Source organism: Labeo rohita, chromosome 4 (genome assembly GCF_022985175.1).
Source record: "Labeo rohita strain BAU-BD-2019 chromosome 4, IGBB_LRoh.1.0, whole genome shotgun sequence".
NCBI classification, from domain to species: Eukaryota; Metazoa; Chordata; class Actinopteri; order Cypriniformes; family Cyprinidae; genus Labeo; species Labeo rohita.
The window spans coordinates 26,112,792-26,131,930 of NC_066872.1; the positions used below are offsets into that span (position 1 = coordinate 26,112,792).

Below are 19,139 nucleotides of genomic sequence, written 5' to 3' on the forward strand. Positions count from 1 at the left end.
AAGGATCTTGATCGGATGGAAATCTAAATGCATTTCCTGCCTGTTCTAGTTTAGAGAATTTCAAATGTGAATAAAATCGGTTGAACTAGAAGCCCCCTTTCTCCTTTTCACTTTATCCCCGTCATCTTTCCACCTCGCCTTCTCTCTCTCGGCTCTATCAAGGGTCTCTTCACACGCTCACGGCTCTCCTCTCGCTGTGCTGTTTAACCAGCCATGCCGACGGCTGCAAATTGAGAATGTTATTTGGTATTTGGAGCCGTCATTTCATTCAAAGAGCCGCTGCTGGTCTGAAAACAATGACAGATGTACTGTGACGAATGAGAAGCAGAAAAGATGGAGGTGGGTTGAGAAGATGAGCGCATACTATTAATCTACAGTACACCAGGGATACACTTAAACTAAATGGTCATGTTTCAACATGCCGAAGACCATCTTGATGGCCTTCTCCTAAGTTTGTAAGGTAGTGTAGGACCTTGCAGGATAGAAAATCTTTCTAAAGACAGTGAATGTGATGTAGAATGAAATGCAACTCCTGGCCAATTCTCCACTCCAGTTTCATTGGGAGAACATGATTCTCATGTGTCTGCTAAGAAGATCTTGGTTTCTTGAAGGTTCTTGAGTTTATGAATGCAAATTGGAAGAGTTACAGTCAGCATTTCACTTTCATGGAACCTTTCCATTGCACAAAACGTTCTTTATAGTAGAAAAAGGTTCTTTAGTTTAAAAAAAGTTATTTTAATGACTGTTCATTGAGAAGTTCTTTGGGGAACTCAAAAATGTTTCAGAAAAGTTGGTTCAGAAGTTAATCCGACCAAATTGAACATCTAGAACTAGATGCTAGAAATCAAAATTTGGGGAAAAAAATGTGCAAAAACCTACATTTATACACAAACTGGGTGCCAAGCACAATTTTTAGGTGCTATTTTTGTCCTTCAGCTCAACTGTCATGGACCTGCACGCACAGGATAGTGGAATATCATAGGCAGTGAAAAATAAATCTATGCTGCCATCAGAAAAAACATTCAGATGAAGATATCTCAGTTGACAGGACGTGACACAACCATTGGATTCGGACGTGTCTTGTTGCATTCCTACCTCTATATTCTGCCTACGGAGGCAGTGCTTTTTAGTTTTCATATGCAGCAAGTGATTACAGTAGAAATAACATGCCAAAATCCTTATCACTGACAGGTTTTATCACAGTTGATTTGACATTTCCAATCAAGATGCAAGTTCACCCATTTAGTTTTTAATTAACTGACAGGAGCTTTTATGTGATTTGACTGTGGATCGCAGCATTTAAAACTGACAGAAGTAGCTCAGTTGGATCAATAGGTGGCTTATGGATCTAAATGTGTGTTCATGACATAATTACTGTAATTATGCTGCCTTCAGGTGCATCTTAGAGTTGGGCATTCATTGTGATGATGTTACACATTCAGGTCAGATACATAACATGTAAGCAATCTAAATAAAATAAAACACTTATATTGTCAAGAGTAAACCCAGATCTGCATTCATAATGTTGCAGATAAATCATTTTTATCACTTATTTATACATGGTATCAAAACTAACTATTTGTGTTACATTAAACAGCTTTGAAAGTAAAATAATTAACTTCACACTTGTTTTCCGTCAGCTGTTCCATAGATCACACCTTTAAAATAGTTGAAATACAACATGTAAAATTAAAATAGCTAGCAAAATTATTCATTATAACTCACTGTAAAGTTGCTATAGCTTACTGATCTCTATACATAGATTATACATATATAGATCAGATATTCTGTTTTTTTTTCAACCCATCATGTCCCTTCCAATACGTACAATGTGTGTCACAGGTCTCCATCTCTGCTACTGGAAAGCTACCATCCTGCAGATTTCAGTTCTGTCCCTAATCAAACACACCTGAAGCAGCTAATCAAGGTGTCCAAGTGTCCTTGATAATTACAGGCAGGTGTGTTGGAGCAGGGTTGAAACTGAAGGCTGCATCCAAAAAACTGGAGGACAAATTTCAAGGTAGGAAGGCATCGAACCACGTTCGAATTCAATGCTGGTTTCACTTCCTACCTGAAATACCTTAATCTGGTCGATTTTTTGAAGGCAAAATGGATGTATCCTTCGCTGCTTTTTGATATTCCACAAACCTTGTGAGTTCCATTCCGTGAGGGTTGAGCAAAAAATATAAAGATGGCGTCTGAAAGTTGCGTTTGGTGGTCAGTGTATGAAAATGTATGTTTCTGGCCAACTTTTTGCACTTTTGATGTTATTTCCAGTGAGAAATCAGTAGTATAGTAATTAAATATTCACTTAATTATCACCAAAGCTCGTTCTATTTTGTTGTAAATCTTTAAACCATTACGCTGCCTCAGTGCAGGTGCGAAATCAGTTTCGTAAGGGTGCCTTTGTGCGCAAATGCTGCCTGCGAAGTCATTGCCGGATAAGCAACAAGGCAACAAGTCAGCTGCCTACATATTCGGATGCAGCCGAACTCTCCAAGAGCAGGGTTGAAAATATAGAATTTTGAGAATCCAGAATTTTCAGAACCTAGAAAACACTTAGAAACATGGCATTTCGTGGTCGTTAATGTGCTTGGAACTGTAATTACGATATTTCTGACTCTTGAAGGGCAGATTAGATGTTCTATTCAGAGCTGTTCACTTCCTCGGACTCTAAATTATTAACCAGGGAATATTACAAGATAAATACTTAACTACATTTTAATGCTGTAGTCGCTGATATTTAAGGTATTTCTGCATGCGGTCAGTTGGTACAAGTTACAAGTTGAAATGATAAATTCTGCACGGACTGTTTCTTCTGTGGAAGTGATATACTTGTCCTAGAACACAATATTTCACTTCGCTTCTGCAGTGATATTCATTTGAGAGAACGATAAAGAATGTTTTATACCTTCGTCATGATTATTAGTAATATCAGGTCCGAGTAAGTCGGGTTTTCCTCTTTCATTGGTTTTGATTGGCAAATGCTAATTTTGCTTGTGAACTGCAGGGGGCGATGTGTCTCTGCTCTGCTTATAGCTGACCATATTATAAACTTGGCAAATCTCGTTTTTTCCCTCCATCTCTCTCTTTTTTTCTTTCAGCGTGAGTGTTTCTCTTCATCTTTCTCCTCTCAGCCAAAAAAATGACCCTCTATGTGCCGGCAGTCGCAGCTGCCCTCAAGGACATTTTACTGATATTTTTTATTCAATTAGCCCCCCTCACAGTCCCTCCAGGCTGATCTTGTGTTATATGTTTTCATTCAACAAGAGGCACTTGGGTTACGCACATTTGCACACCATGACACAGGCGTTTGTGTTCAGATGCCAAAAGGAAATTGCTTATTTTTCTCTTTAAATGCACCTCCATTTTCATTTGATCCTAAGATCTCGCAATCATTCAAGGACGTTCCATCTCAGCCCCATTATTTCATAAGAATAGGTTTTAAATTCCTTAGAGGTAAAAGGGAGCGAAAAGGATCTTGATCCGATGGAAATCTAAATGCATTTCCTGCCTGTTCTAGTTTAGAGAATTTCAAATGTGAATAAAATCGGTTGAACTAGAAGCCCCCTTTCTCCTTTTCACTTTATCCCCATCATCTTTCCACCTCGCCTTCTCTCTCCTGGCTCCTTCAAGGGTCTCTTCACACGCTCACGGCTCTCGTCTCGCTGTGCTGTTTAACCAGCCATGCCGACGGCTGCAAATTGGGAGTGTTATTTGGTGTTTGGAGCCGTCACTTCATTCAAAGAGCCGCCTCTGGTCTTTCTTTATGAAACAATGACAGATGTGCTGAGAAAATAAGGAGGGTAGATGTGAAGGTGGGGTTACGGTCACCCATGAAAGCTTTTGAGGATGGAGGCCTTATGAACAGGCGGAAAACACCAATAAAATGCTGTTTTTTAGTTCCAGTGGATCTAGTTATTTGAGGCACAGAGTTTGTGGGAGACTTTTGGAAAGCTTGTTGGAAAACAATCATTATTAATTCCATTTACTGCACTAATGATGCAGAATTACACCCTTCGGGAAACCGATTTGATGGTCCCGTTTGATTCAGCACCATGGACAGCAGCCCACTTTCTTTTTTTATACAGTTGCAGCTCACATTATGAGTATGCTTAATTATTAGGGTTTAAAAGATTGAAACCCTGACCAGCCACACAGAGACCGAAATACACACTATTGCACAAAACTAAACTGCTTCGTTTTAGTAATTACACACTCAAAGTGTACTTACTTACTTATTTTACTGCTCCACACGACCTCAATATTGAATTAATCATTACACCTCCACCTTTTCACGCTGTTGTTGTCAAAGTACACAACAGACATGCACTAATGTATTTGTGTGATGTTTAATAATCGTTGTTTAAAATACTGCCACAGCGCTGCTGTAAGATTTTGACATGAACATGTCTCAAATGCATGTATCATTTTTCCATTTAATTAGAGGTTAAGTTCCATTATTCTATTGAATATTCATGCAACTCAGCAGTTTCGATGTGTGTTAAAGAGAAGAGTCACATCAGCCTGTCTGAATATTTCACTGTTTAATTAAATGTGATTTAACTGAACATATGAGTTAGACGGAATTACTTGACTGATTTTCTGAGAGAGAGAGAGAGAGAGAGAGAGAGAGAGCACAGCCCACTGGCTGAGAGAGAGAGAGAGAGAGAGAGAGAGAGGACGCAGCAGAGAGAGAGAAACAGGGATGAGGATGGAAGCAGAAATGAACAGGGCTAAGGGAGATTCACAACACTCTCGCGATTGATCAAGAAGCAGGTGCTGGACCTTCGTCCACATCAGACTGATGTCAGAGCAGAAATGGATGTGCGGTAGGACTCTATGAGCTCCAGCATCTGACCGAACGAACTTCTGATTCATGCGAATCTAGTCTCGAGGTCATCGATCATCAGTTCTTTCATTCTATTCGAAGCTTTGCGCGTTTCGCGGGACCTTCGTCGAATTTTTCGCCCTTAAATCAATCCGCCGGTTCATCCTCTGCAGTTTGAAGCTGCACAGCATGAACGGAGGCTGATCATGAATATAAAACACATCAGATCCGTCATATAATGGGAATCGAGGACGCGAGCATGAGGAACGGAAGGGCTCTGTCCGATCAGTGGGCCGACAGCGTGGTGGTCCGGCCCCGGACGACCGAGCAGCACATCACGGTGCATAAGAGACTTGTTCTGGGCTTCGCCATCTCCATCCTCACCCTCATTATCGTCACGGCCATCGCCATCACGCTCAGCGTCAGCTTCGAGAGATGCGCCGCGGAGAGCAGCGGGGCTTTAGCCGCGAACAGCACCAGCAACAGTAAGTGGAAACAGTCCCGGGACGGGAACATCAGTCAAAGAGACTCAGAGGACGGCCAGCAGCCCTGGCGACATCTGCGCTTACCGGCCACCCTGCGCCCGCGCCACTACGACCTCCGACTGTCCGTGTACATGGAGAACTTCACCTTCTCCGGCGAGGTGAACATTGAGTTCGAATGCGTCCACTCTACAAAGTTGATCGTGCTGCACACGGACCGGCTGGAGGTGGAGAAAGTGCTGGTGTATTCGGACAGTAAGAAAGCGGGCGCCATGAGGATCCAGCGCCGTTTCCACTACCAGCCCAAACAGGTGTATGTGATCGCGCTGCACAGAGAGATGAAGCCGCTCAGAACATACAAGATCAACATCACTTTTCACGCACACATTGAGCACGAACTCCTGGGCTTCTTCCGCAGCTCGTACGTGCTGAATGGAGAAAGAAGGTAAACGCGCTTCAGTGTCCGAATCAAACTCTCTCATATGTTATAATGTTCTGCTGTTACCATGGGAACTGTTGATGCTGCCTAATGTTCAAATGCGCAATTAAGCACTTTTTTGGCTAATTAATTGCTCTCACAGAAATTTATCATGGTAACCAAACTAAAACACATGTAAAATACATGAATATGGGGTCTAAGCCAATCAGTGTAGAAGTTGTAAGAATCCTACTGTCACCAAGTTACCACAGTTTTACTTTAGTAAGTGTACTGTGGTATTATACTAAAAACTATGGGTTTAATGGTCATTCTTGAGGAGAGAATGAGGGTAAGCACAGTGAACATTCATTTTTGAGATTCATTTGTCAGTGATATTATTGTATGCAAATCATGTTATGTTGATACAGCCTGACATTGATATGTTGTTTACTGGCATTGTAGTATAACGGTGAACGTGATTTCACCAAGTACAGCATATTCCTGGATCAACATCCTTGTTGATCCTGGAACAACATTCCAATCCACTAATCAGAATTAAGGGATAACTTTTCAGGAAATGTCAGTTTTAGTCTTACGATCAGGATTAGGTACTTTTACACCCTTGCTAATTAGCTATAATTTCCCTTTGATTTTAGGAATAAATTATGGGTAAGGTTAAGTTTAGGGGTAGGGAAGTCTATATTTTTGGACAGTAATGTTGATCCAGGATCACGTCTTACTTGGCAAAATCACAGCGACCGTAGTATATAACACCAACACGCTTATTTTGTAATTGTTTTAATTTATTCTCTTAACTAGTATTTATGATGGTTCACACCAAAATCTAATAGTTTCAGTAGTAATGTTCACAAATTCAAAACCATAATGAATAAATATGGGATCTTTTTATTTAAATTGAGACAATAGCAGTAGCAACCACTGGCATTTCTGGTCTTAATAAGTCTGGTTGCTGCAGTAAGTTTTGTAAGGATGTTTTTAATTTGTTGGCATTCTCACAAATGCTTCTTAATGTTGTATTGTCACGGTAATATGTGATGTGCAGATGTCAGTAAAGTGTGAAGTACAAGTTGGAGGTGAACTAAAAATGTTGCTGTTGCTCTTACCAAATATTGCAGCATGTGTTAAAATAAACAAGATATAAACTTCTTCATTCATAATATTAACAGCTTTAAATCCATGTTAGGCAGTTCACCTGTATTCCTCAGTTTATCATTACTGTCTGCATGTAATTTTTACGTCTCCGTTTTAGACAGTAACTGTTTCTCAGTGTTTAGGGAGGTCAAAGGTCACACAGATCTGAATGAACACTAGTCAAACCTCTGGGTACTGAAATCACAGCTGTGTCTGATGCAACGCTTAATGATTCATTTACTGTCAGACAGTGAGACTCGCACGTGACCGTGGGAAGTTTTCCAGCACAGTGCTAAACATTCATAAATTCACAGAAAGTTTGATTTACATCAAAATAACCCTCTTATACAGCATTAACTATTTATGCAGTTATTACCATAATGCATAAATATATAAATGTGAGATTAGAGTTTTAAGTTTAATATTTAAAAACAGTCAGATCACCCAATGTCATATTATTCAGCTCTTTAAGACAAGCCTTTGATTATTAAAAGCTCATATGTAGTGTTTTTCAGCTGCTTACAACCTTTTCAGTAATTTCAGCTAGACAGCACTGAACATCTATTTCTTATTTTCTGGCTTCTGACTCTTTGTCCTCTGAGGGAAAAATGGCTCATGTTTGAATCTTTGCCCCAGGTTTTCCTGCATTTGAGACACGTTTAAACCTTGTTTTACCCTGAAGGGATTGCTTTCATGGACACACTTCATAAACCCTTTGTCCATCCTCCAGTTGTCTTTCTGTCTTGGCAATAACTGCTGGACTTCTTCCTCCTTTCAGCTGTAAACAGCATGTCCAGGGCTCAGTGTAACGATTCTTTATCAAACCCATTTTTGATTCAGCACAAAGTGAGGTGTTGACATTGTAAAATACACTGAAGAGCACCTTTGAGATAAATTCAGCATGCTGATGTTCAAACTGCGTCCTGCAACAGCTCTGAGCTCCACAGGTTGTGAAGATCATTGAGTTTAGTTTAATCAGCGCCTGCTGGCTGCTCGTATATTTGCGAACGCTGAATGGCGGGGATCTCGCCGGATTGAGAAAATACCCGTGTTTATGTAGTTAGACGTGGGCATGAACCGTGTTGTTAGTTCACTTCAAACTGACATCAGATCGTCTGGTCTTTTTGGAGATTTAACAGTTTTTCTTTCATCCTTCACACATTTTCAGGTACAGCCGTGTCACATTAGACAACAAACTCAAACACCTCCATGTGTATCGCTGCAGGGATTTTCACTCTGACGTCCTTGTAAAATCTCCTCCTGCGTGTCTGTCTGTTATTCGTCTGATTTCTCATCACCTCCTGTCTGCGTCTCAACTGTGATCTTTAAATAGTGTTAAGATGTTTAAATGGTACTAAAATCTATAAATAGTGGAATGAAGAGGAGGTAAACAGATGGGACATTATAGACTCATTATGGATTGTTACTGCATGAATGGCTGCTAATGAGAGTAAAAAGTTGTGACAGAAATGCAGGAGCAGAAAACTCTCCTCCTCCGTCTGCTGGTCATGCTGTGGGTGGCCAAAGCCATTGTGAGGTTTGAGTTGGGCTTTAATATCCATTAATGCAGCTTTTTGGTATGCAGCTCACGCTTTTCCTGCCTCTATAATAGAAAATCCCCATGGTTGTTTATAGTTTGAACTCACAATGATATTTAGACTCTAATGTGGTAAATGTGTCTAAATGTAGATTAATAATGATTCACTTACAATTCACCAATCCAATTTCATGTAAGATGATTTTGACAGCTTTTTATTATTTCTTGTCATCTAAATTAGTTCACGCTGTCAATTTGTTGTTTTGTACTGTCACAGATGGGTTAAATGTTTACAGCTGTGACAGATATATCATTATTTCTGCCTTGTAATTCTGGTCTGATTTACAATGTTGTCATTTGAAATGATTTAGTTGCCGTGGTTTCAAAAAGCCGGATCGGTTTTGTCCATCTTCACACCAGGAAGCTCATTAGTGTGATAAAAATGCACAGCGACGAGTTCAGGGATGGCTGAATTGAATTCAGGAAAGTCATGTGACAACCAATTTAATGAAGTTCAGGTGAAATGACAGGCGGGCTACTTAAACAGCGTATATAGTTCCAGAGATTTCTTTCATCTTACCTCTCTCTCATGTTCTTATTCCTGGTGTTATTCTGCAGGTTTCTCGCGGTGACGCAGTTCTCACCGACTCATGCTAGAAAGGCCTTTCCGTGTTTCGACGAGCCCATCTATAAAGCCACATTCAGAGTGAGTCTGAAACATGAGAGCTCGTATCAGTCGCTGTCCAACATGCCAGTGGAGGCCTCAACGTCTGACAAGGATGGATGGGTGACCAACCATTTCTCCAGGACGCCCCGCATGTCCACGTACTACCTGGCCTGGGCCGTGTGCAACTTCACCTACAGAGAAGCAGTTACAGACAATGGAGTTGTGGTGAGTCCCCAAAACTCAACAGTAAACAAAGATTTTATTATTCCAGAACTATTTTCTAAAACCTAGTGAGAAGCTTTTTAAGGCATCACAGATGGTATACCAGGAGGTATTCTGCCTGCAAGATGCCTCATTTGCCAAATTCTAAGGCAGTCTTTTATGTATGTTTCAGAGTGAAGACAATCCCAGGGTGCATTGCACAGAGTTCAGTTATAAATCAATCCAAAACGGCAAATAAGCAGAGATAAATCAATATATACTTACAAAATATACACTATCCAAAGTTTGGGGTCAATAAGCAAAACATTACAAAATCTTACTGACCCCACACTTCTGGTAGTGTATGAGTACATACTGTATATTTCCTTAAATACTGAAAAGTATTGATAAAGGAGCTTAACCTTATTAAAATTGATACCCAATATGTGCGTGAGCTATGAATTTTAATGTTAGTGTATTGAATAGCTTAGCAACATGCTAGCATCAAAGTCTATTGATATCAGTTGTGAGATGACTCTCATGTGTAGAACGCTGATTTTTATATACTGTAGTTTCCATCACGTTTAAATATGCTACCTTAGAAGTCTGCAAGTTTTGAAACAGAGCTTTTATCTTGTGCTCAGTGGGTTTGTTTGAACGCCTTCCAACAATGACTGTATGATTTGAGATCCATCTTTTAGACAACCGAGGGACTCATATGCAACTATTACAGAAGGAAAGAACGAATGCATTAGGAAGGCAGGGGGTGAAAACTTTTGACCTGAATGAAGATGTGTACATTTTTCTTATTTTATCTAAATGTCATATTTTTGTCATTTAGTACTGCCCTTCAAAAGCTACAGAAGACAGTGTTTCTCAGAAGACAAAATAAATTGAATTTACCCTAATCTTTAAATTTCAAAAGTTTTCACCCCCGGCTCTTTTAATGCGTCATGTTTCCTTCTGAAGCATCAGTGAGCGTTTGAACCTTCTGTAATAGTTGCATATGAGTCCCTCAGTTGTCCTCAGTGTGAAAACATGGATCTCAAAATCATATAGTCATTGTTGGAAAGGGTTCAAATTTACAAATATGCCAAAAAAACAAAAAACAAAAAACTGTGGGACCTAAAGGATTTTTCTGAAGAACAGCGGGCAGTTCAGGACAAACAAGGGACTCATGAACAACTATCACTAAACATAAAACACACAGCTGTGGATCATTCAGGTAACAACAAAGTATTAAAAATCAAGTGCATGTGAACTTTTGAACTGGTGTCATTTTTATAAATGCAACTAATATTTTCTCTTTTGGACTATAAGTAAACATTCTTTATGTGAAATAACTTATCCAGGTCAGTACTAAATAAAAATAACATGCATTTTGTATGATCCCTCTTATTTTGGTAAAACAATTAACATTTTGCAGATATTGCAAGGTGTATGTAAACTTTGGACCTGTATAAAGCTTACTTTAAGTTTATATTGTCAGTATAATGGTTACAAAGTGGAAATACTGTAAATGGAAAACGCTTATGTCCACTAACAGTAGTCCAGTGTCTACAAAATCATATAATTGCTTTTAAAAGGATAGTAGTCGTGTGCAACAGGCATCCACTTATGCTCATGTCCAGGATTGTGTTCATTACATATATTATATTTCACGTATGAACATGTTTTATGTGAAATTTAGCCATTAAGATAAAGTCCGCTGTATCATTTTCATCACATGCACTTAAATGCTTTTTTTTTTGGCACTGAATCCTCACAGTCTAAGTGGCATCATCTGTCTGCCAACAGAGAGACACGGTTTATGCGCCGTGTTACTGATATCACGTTCAGTCAAAGCCCCGTTGTCATATTAGACACTTCCTGACGGCTTCCTCAGTGGTTCCTACTGTGTGCCCTTGGCCGGCCTCCTCCTCATATTAGTGTAATTAATCTGATCTCCTTCAGCATGACCGCGCTCTCCTTTATATCACTGCTGACTATAGTGTGTGCTTCTATCTGGGGCACTTATACCCACACTGCGGCTTGTAGCGGTTAGCTGCACGCTAGCATCCCCCATCAATCACATTAAAGCGGCAGGGCAGCCCCCTTGCACCATTCATCATAAAGATTCGGCTGTGCCGAGCCAGAGGAAAGATCGTGGGAGAGGAACGTTGGAGAGGAGAGTGGAGTTATTACTCTGGGTTTATGGGGAAACACTGATCTACCACGCATAGGCGTGTGAAAATCATGTCAGACCCTGAAGCAGTTGGTTGGGCATTATGTAATATATTTATTAGGGCTAACAAACTTATCTGCATGTTTACAGGAGTAATGATGCCTAAGATAGAATCTGAACTGCAGTAGAACTGCTGTTGTGCTCCTCGTTATGCTCATCGTTTTTTTGATGAAAATATAGTAACAACAGTAATATCAATGTAAAATACAAGTTGAGGTCAAAAGTTTACATACACCTTGCAGAATCTGTTAAATGTTAAATGTTAATTATTTTACCAAACAAGAGGGATCATACAAAATGCATGTAATTCTTTATTTAGTACTGACCTGAAAAGATACTTTACGTAAAAGTTAAAATTTAATTACAATAAATAAAAGTATAAAAATAACTGCGTTCAAAAGTTTACATACACTTGATTCTTAATAATGTGTTGTTACCTGAATGATCCATAACTTTATTAGTGATGTCCTTAGTGTGAAAAGATGGATCTCTCAAAATCATATTCAGTCATTGTTGTTGGGAAGGGTTCAAATACATAAAAATGCAGAAAAAACAAAGAATTTCTGGGACCTGAAGATTTTTTCTGAAGAACAGCAGGCAGTTTAACTGTTCGGGACCAACAAGGGACTCATGAACTACTATCACTAACTGTTTTCTATTTTAATATTTTACAATGTAGTATATCCCTGTGACGCAAAGCTTCTGAGTAGCCATTACTCCAGTCTTAAGTGTCACATGATCCTTCAGAAATCATTCTAATATGCTGATTTGCTGATATATATCAAACTCTAAGGTAAACCTTACAGAAACAAGCATGCCTACTAACAGACTTTTTCCTTTTCTGACCAGATATCCTTTTACACAGCATCTGTCTTGTATTCGTCATAGTGAAAAAATAAGAAGAAGTGGTTATTTGATTCATTTAAAGCAGCATATTTCATTCATAACACTGTAGAAGCCTTTATTAAATTCACCGGTTTTACCATTAGTCAGTTTTTATTTGTCTTATCATTAAAATGACAAATGTTCTTGTAATATCTAATCAAAATTCAACACCACTATACTAAATTTGCTCATTACATATTCATGAAATTACTCAGCCTGATCAAAAAGTATGTTTAGTGCATTTAATGGACAAAATCATGGGTTTAGCTCTAGAATACAAATGCTTTGAAATGTCTATGCGGGCTTCAAAATTAAAATACCTATTATACCGACATGAATGTCCATTCTGCAGGCTGATTTAAGCTGGTTTGCTTCTGGTTAAGCTGTTAAACCAGTCTAACACAAGCTGGTGACTAGCTAGATGTTTTAACAAGAAGAAATTAATTGTAAAGCGCCTGAAGTATCTCTGCCATGCAGACATACGTATACAGAATAATAACTCAACAGGTTGTTAATATCAGGTCAAGTGCTGAGCGTGTTGACTAAAGCTTCATCTTTTCATCAGAAAGAGCTTGTTAGCGGATCAATGTTGAGCAGCCGCTCATGGAGGGTCTCTATTAAAGTTTAATTAACCCCATTTAAGTCTCTGTCAGGCTGCCTTCAACAAAACCAAACAAACAAATAACTGAAGCAGTCAGATTGAACAATCTCCACACCGGCTGACTAACGAAGCGCCTCTTGATTGTCAACTCGAGTGCTTTGTCTAATTACAGGTTGGTTTAAAATCACATTGATTTGATTGAGTTTCGACTCATTTCCGCAGCCCTAAGTGCCGCCCATTCATCTTTATATCAGACATAGAGCTGATCGATACGCCAGCAACATGTGAGGTAAACAACACATAATTCAATGTGCATTGCTGCCAGGCTCTGAAACAAAGCCTTTCCTTCTGCTTGCTTTGCACTGTAACTCTGTTAGTGTAGGAGGACATTCATTCTGACTAGATGGATGCCCGTTCAGAAAGCCGTGCCGTGCATCAGCCTTCGGCTAAAAGAGTCCAAGATCATTTTTACTGCGGGAATACATTTCCCACAGAGTCGCACCTCACACGCTTCCTTTCTCACACTTGTTCTCTCCTCTCTCTCTCAGACATGCACTTATAGTTCAGAATAAAACAAAAGCTTTGTCTTTCCATGGAAATCTAATTTGTTTCAAAGACAAAAATCTAAAACGCTGTTTTATTAAACAGCTGGCTTACAACTGATGGAAATTATTATATTTTAATAATACATTTATGGAGGAGGTTTTCAGCAGCTACAGTCCAATAACATTATGGTTTATGAAAGTGCAATCGGTTTGAAAAAGCGCCATAACTCCAATACAACAGGCTGCATACTTTTTCAATGGCCTTGGTTCTGAAGTATTTTTTTCTAAGTCGATAAGGATTATATGAGTTGTTCAATAAAAGATTAAGCCATGTATCAAACCAACCAGCTCGGAGGTGAATCAAAAAATTATAAACTTTGATTTGAACAAAAGAGGTATGAGAACTATCCCAGCTGTCTCTTCTTTTGTGTGAGTGAACTACTCATCCCATGAAGCGTTGCAAAGCACTCAATTGAAACAATGGTACAAAATGTTTATTATAAACATAAAAACAATCTGTCACACTTTATTTTAAGGTACAGTTTTCACAATTAACTATTAACTACGACTTTTGTCTCAATAAACCTCTAATTTGCTGAGTATTAATAGTTAGCCTGATAAGATAAATCAAAGGAGGCATCCACTTCCAGACAAAGATTTACAGATAATGTACTCACCCCGTGTCATCCAAGATCTTCATGTCTTTCTTTCTTTAGCCGTAAAGAAATTATGTTTTTTGAGGGAAACGTTTTGGGAATTTTCTCCACATAATAGACTGATATGGTGCCCCGAGTTTGAACTTCTAAAATGCAGTTTAAATGCGGCTTCAGACGATCCCAAATGTGGTTAAACGATCACAGCTGAGGAAGAAGGGTCTTGTCTAGCAAACGATCGGTTGTTTTCATTAAAAAAAAAAAAAACAAACATTACCAATAAGTACTAATAATCAGCCAATATGCTAGTAATATGCACGCTAATAAGCAACTAGTTAACAGTGAGAATTGGAATATAAATAAAGTGTTACCAGTTAAGTTACGGGGTAGGTTTAAGGGATTTACAATATGGTAATGCAGAATGAGGATTAATATGTGCTTTATAAATACTAATAAACAGCCAATATGCTAGTAATTTTCCATGCAAAAGTGACTATGGTGATTGTTGGATTGCTCTTTAGGGTATTATGGGTAGTGTAGTTTTTTAATAGAAATTCTGTAATGAAAAACACAGAATAGTAAAGCTCATCTTCCTTTAGTCTGTGAAGAAATGTAAAGGATTTTTTACTTGTGGAGTAGGTGACAGTAATACATTTTAATGCCTCGCTCAGTGGATGAGAGGTGGAGAAAAGTGCACTTGAAAGACAGATGCAAAATTCACAAGCCAGATGAAGGCATTTGGCAGATATATTCACCATGGATTACTCTTGGAAACTTAATCTTTCAAGTCCATAACCATTCTCCTTGAGGGAATTCAGGTTAGGGATAAACCCAGAGCCGTGCAAGAGTTCATTCAGCTTCTGACACACTTTGACTTTTGTTCTCTCTCTGTTCTTATGTTTTGCGTTGTTGTAGATTCGGCTGTACGCCAGACCTGACGCCATCCAGAGCGGATCGGGGGACTACGCTCTGCACATCACCAAGAGACTCTTGCAGTTTTACCAGGATTACTTCAAAGTCAAATATTCCCTCCCTAAATTAGGTAAGACGGGCGGTGAAATATCTTCGGCATTGTCTGGCTTCAGTGATGCTTTTGAAACGGCCCATAAATGTTCTTCTCATGGGAAACTTAGTGATTTTTATGGTTCTATTTGTACTGCCAGCCGATTCTGACTTCCTGTTTTGTGCCCGTGTAAAAAGGTGAAGGAGTGTCTGTAGCACCTCAGTTCTTGCGTTTATTGATCCTAAAAGCATTTTAGGCTGTTTGTGGTTGTGTTTTGTCTAGGGAATTAGAGCACACATCACGTGTGGTGTTAAAGTGTGCGTTTGTCGTTGTATCGACGTGTGTGCTACTGTATGTAGTTTTAAGTGTGAGTGTGCTTGTGCCGGACTGGCTCACATCAGACTCTCCCTGTGCTAGTGTTTCGCTCCATTGGGTTCCTGTCAGTTCTCTGTATTCATTTGAATATAGTCATCAATCTCTCTGGGCTTCTGTCTGTCTGTCACTCTTCTCTCCCGCCTGCTCACTTCCTCTATAAACGTGTGTTTGTGTGCTTGCTTGTAAGTGTGTATTTAAGCGTGCATGTAGTATTAATCATGTTTCCTTACTCTCTTAAACACTCTGTGGGAAGCATTTGCTCTGTTTGCTAATCGGGTTAAGACCCTCTCAATATTCAAAGTACATTTCAGTGATTTTCTTTCTGAATTTCTTTCATTCTCATTTTTACCTTCTGGTAAATCCAGCTTAAGCTGTTAGCTGTGTTGTGGAACACGGCAGTCGGTCTGCTAGTTTGCAGCAGCTAATGACCATCTTAAACCAGCTAGCACGTCCAAAACACAGCGGCCAGCTTAAGCCAACATGGTTTTCTAGGACTTTAAATCTATACGCCCATAAAAAAAAATCTATAAACTAAATCTATAATTAAATCTCAATGGCAATAAGGAAAATAGCACTTTTGCTAATTTAGTCAGATAAATGCTTGTCAGTAGATTCAGCAGCACTTTAACCATACTTTAAAGACATTAGAAGTTATTATGAAATTACATATGAAGACGCACATAAATCCTACTGATGTGGGCATCATTGTTTTCATAACAATAGGTATAAATTAAACAAACAATGCTTCAAACAATATAATTTATGTAATATTTCAGACATATTTGCTCGTTCACCACTAGTGGTATGTAATATATTTTATGTTCACCTGCGAATGCAATTAGCTTACCTGCTGTTAAAACTAATCACCTACAGTTGAGGTCAAAAGTTTACATACACCATGCAGAATCTGCAAAATGTTGTTTTACCAAAATAAGAAGGATCATACGAAATGCACGTTACTTATAATTTAGTACTGACCTGAATAAGATATTTCACATAAAAGATGTTTACATATAGTCCACAAGAGGAAATAATAGTTCAACAATGAATGTATGATTTTGAGATCCTTCTTTATACACTGAGAACAACTGAGGGACTCATATGCAACTATTACAGAAAGTAATAGTTGCATATCAACTGCTCACTGATGCTCCAAGGAAAAAAACAATGCATCAAGAGGGGGTGAAAACTTTTGAACAGAAAGAAGATGTACATTTTTCTTATTTTGCCTAAATATCATATATTTTTTCATTTAGTAATGCCTTTTAGAAGCTACAGAAGATACATACATGTTTCCCAGAAGACAAAATAAGTTAAATTTTACCCTGATCTTCCAATTCTAAAAGTTTTCACCCCCCGAATCTTAATGCATCGTGTCTCCTTCTGAAGCATCAGTAAGCAATACTCATGCTAGATTGACAGTTTCTCGAGTATGCAAGTACCAAATTGAGTTCTCTTTCTTGTCTTCTTGAGCAAATGCACACAAAATTATGTCGGAATGGCTTTTCTGAAAAGTATCCATGTAAACGTATTGTTTCCAATCCGCTATTCACCCTAAAACCAGCGGGTTCACAACTTCTTCCACCCGTAACGATATTATTGCTTGGTCTCCTCGCCATATCGGCTCAAATGTGTAAGCAGTCATGGGCTCAATAGTCCTTTAAAGCTTGTCTTCATCCATTTCAAGTGTGTGTTCAAAAAGTAAATAAATGCTTATAATACTTCACTGGCTAATTTACGCAAACCAACCCTGTGACGTCACACGCTGTGGTATTGCAAGAGGGTAACACCTTTGCTGCAAAAAACATCCTTTTTTTCCTTTAAAATGGTTACATTTATCATGTTTGTAATATATATATTTTTTATTAAAGTGGAAATCAGTTTACTAAATAATGTAAACTTGACTGACTGCTTCACTTTCACTATGAAAGTATGCTAAAGCGTGCTTCCTTTTTACAAAGGTCATCATACCAAGCCGATCCCACAGTAGAATGTAACTATTTTATGAGTAAGGAATTTCTGCAAAAAAGACTGTACAACTCTATACAAATTCCAATTTACGATAATGTAAAATAGGTTTGAATTGGCATGAGATTGTGTTGGACATACTGGCTCAATAGTTTCTGCCCGTATGCTTCATACAGCTGGAAATTCCGTTCAGGATACATGATAATCAATAATGATATTGATATCAACATATCATGTGAAAAACAGTATCTGAACAGGAACAGCATCCTTGAAAATTTCTCCTCGTGCTGCTAACGAGTCTTTTTCATTACTCCTGCTCTATTGATTGACGTCCTGCAGGATCGTTTCACTGAATCTTTTCAAACACACTGAACCATTTAATGAGGCTGGAGATTTTCAACGACCTTCATTTTGTCACCTGCTAAAAAGATGCTCACACCCGGCTGTTAAAATGTCACGTCAAAGATGCTGCTTGTGCAAAGAAACTGTTGTTTTCAAACCGTGACCTTAATATACTTTTGACATGTACCTCTAATGTTGCATGTCAGTGCTAAACTCAGGGTTGAGATGATTTCAGCGTGAAGTGCGGCTTCATATGAGAAATGATGTGGACGTAATGAATGCATCCGTTACGTAAAGGCACCATCTGTGTGTTGAGTGTTGAAGCAGTTGCAGCCCCTCTGGTCTCGAAACAGGAACATTCTGTCATTCTGCTCATGCAAAAGAGCAAAATACAGAGAAATGAAAAGTTAGGGACAAATCACATCTTAAGTCATTGAAACACCAAAGATGTGTTTTAAAAGCTTGTTATGGCAGTTGAAAGCATTTTCTCACAAAATCCGGTTCTTAAGGTTTCTTCAACCTTAGAGATTTTAAGTCATTTGTTTTGTTGCTTCTTTGACTTAAGACTAAGTTCTTTATATCCATGTAATCCATCGCTAATGGCATAACGATTTTTCACAGATTGAGAAACGACGGCACAAAACGCAACGTGGCTCATTCATCAAAGCGAGCCATTGTTCCCCTGCCGAATCTGAAGCAGAGTCCAATTAGAGCAACTTAATCAGAGCCACCATCTACTGTGATTGGCAAATGAGAGACAAAGAGCCACCAAACACTTTCTTTCTTTTTCTGTTCCTCTCTTTCATTCTCACTCTCTTGCTCTCAAAGAGGGTGAAAAAGGGAATGACAGAAAAGAGATTCAAGGAATGATGTAAACCAGTGGAGAAAATTTACTTTGTTGTCTGGTAGCAGTTAATACCGTCGTATGATGATCACTAATCAGTTTCATGCTTTTGACGCAAAAGCTACCAGAAGAGTCACACGCAGAATGATAATAAGATGAATGAAAGTCCATGAAGAATCAGAGCAGAGTGTGTTTGCATCCACAACACCCTTCATCCATTTAGCTTTCATTACATCAACAAGTGTCCTCAGCTGCGAGAATCAAACCGTCTGATGCTTTTGGGAGTTGTTGTGAGGACGCTCTTTAGCTCGTGCTGAATGGATAAATAAATACATCAGGCATCAGTGAGTGTTTGCAGCCGCTTTCTTTTAACATTTCACCCCCACAAATCTGTGTGCTGCAAAACACTTG

General features: G+C 38.8%; 1 protein-coding gene across 1 annotated transcript in view; it reads left to right on the top strand.

The window, feature by feature from the left end:
• Positions 1 to 4,690: 4,690 nt before the first annotated feature.
• LOC127164468 (thyrotropin-releasing hormone-degrading ectoenzyme-like) overlaps positions 4,691 to 19,139 on the top strand; it is a 111,056-nt gene continuing 96,607 nt past the window's right edge. The window contains 3 exon segments of the mRNA XM_051108432.1: positions 4,691 to 5,758; positions 9,039 to 9,312; positions 15,112 to 15,238. Coding sequence (XP_050964389.1) covers positions 5,070 to 5,758; positions 9,039 to 9,312; positions 15,112 to 15,238 — 1,090 coding nt within the window. The 5' untranslated portion in view covers positions 4,691 to 5,069.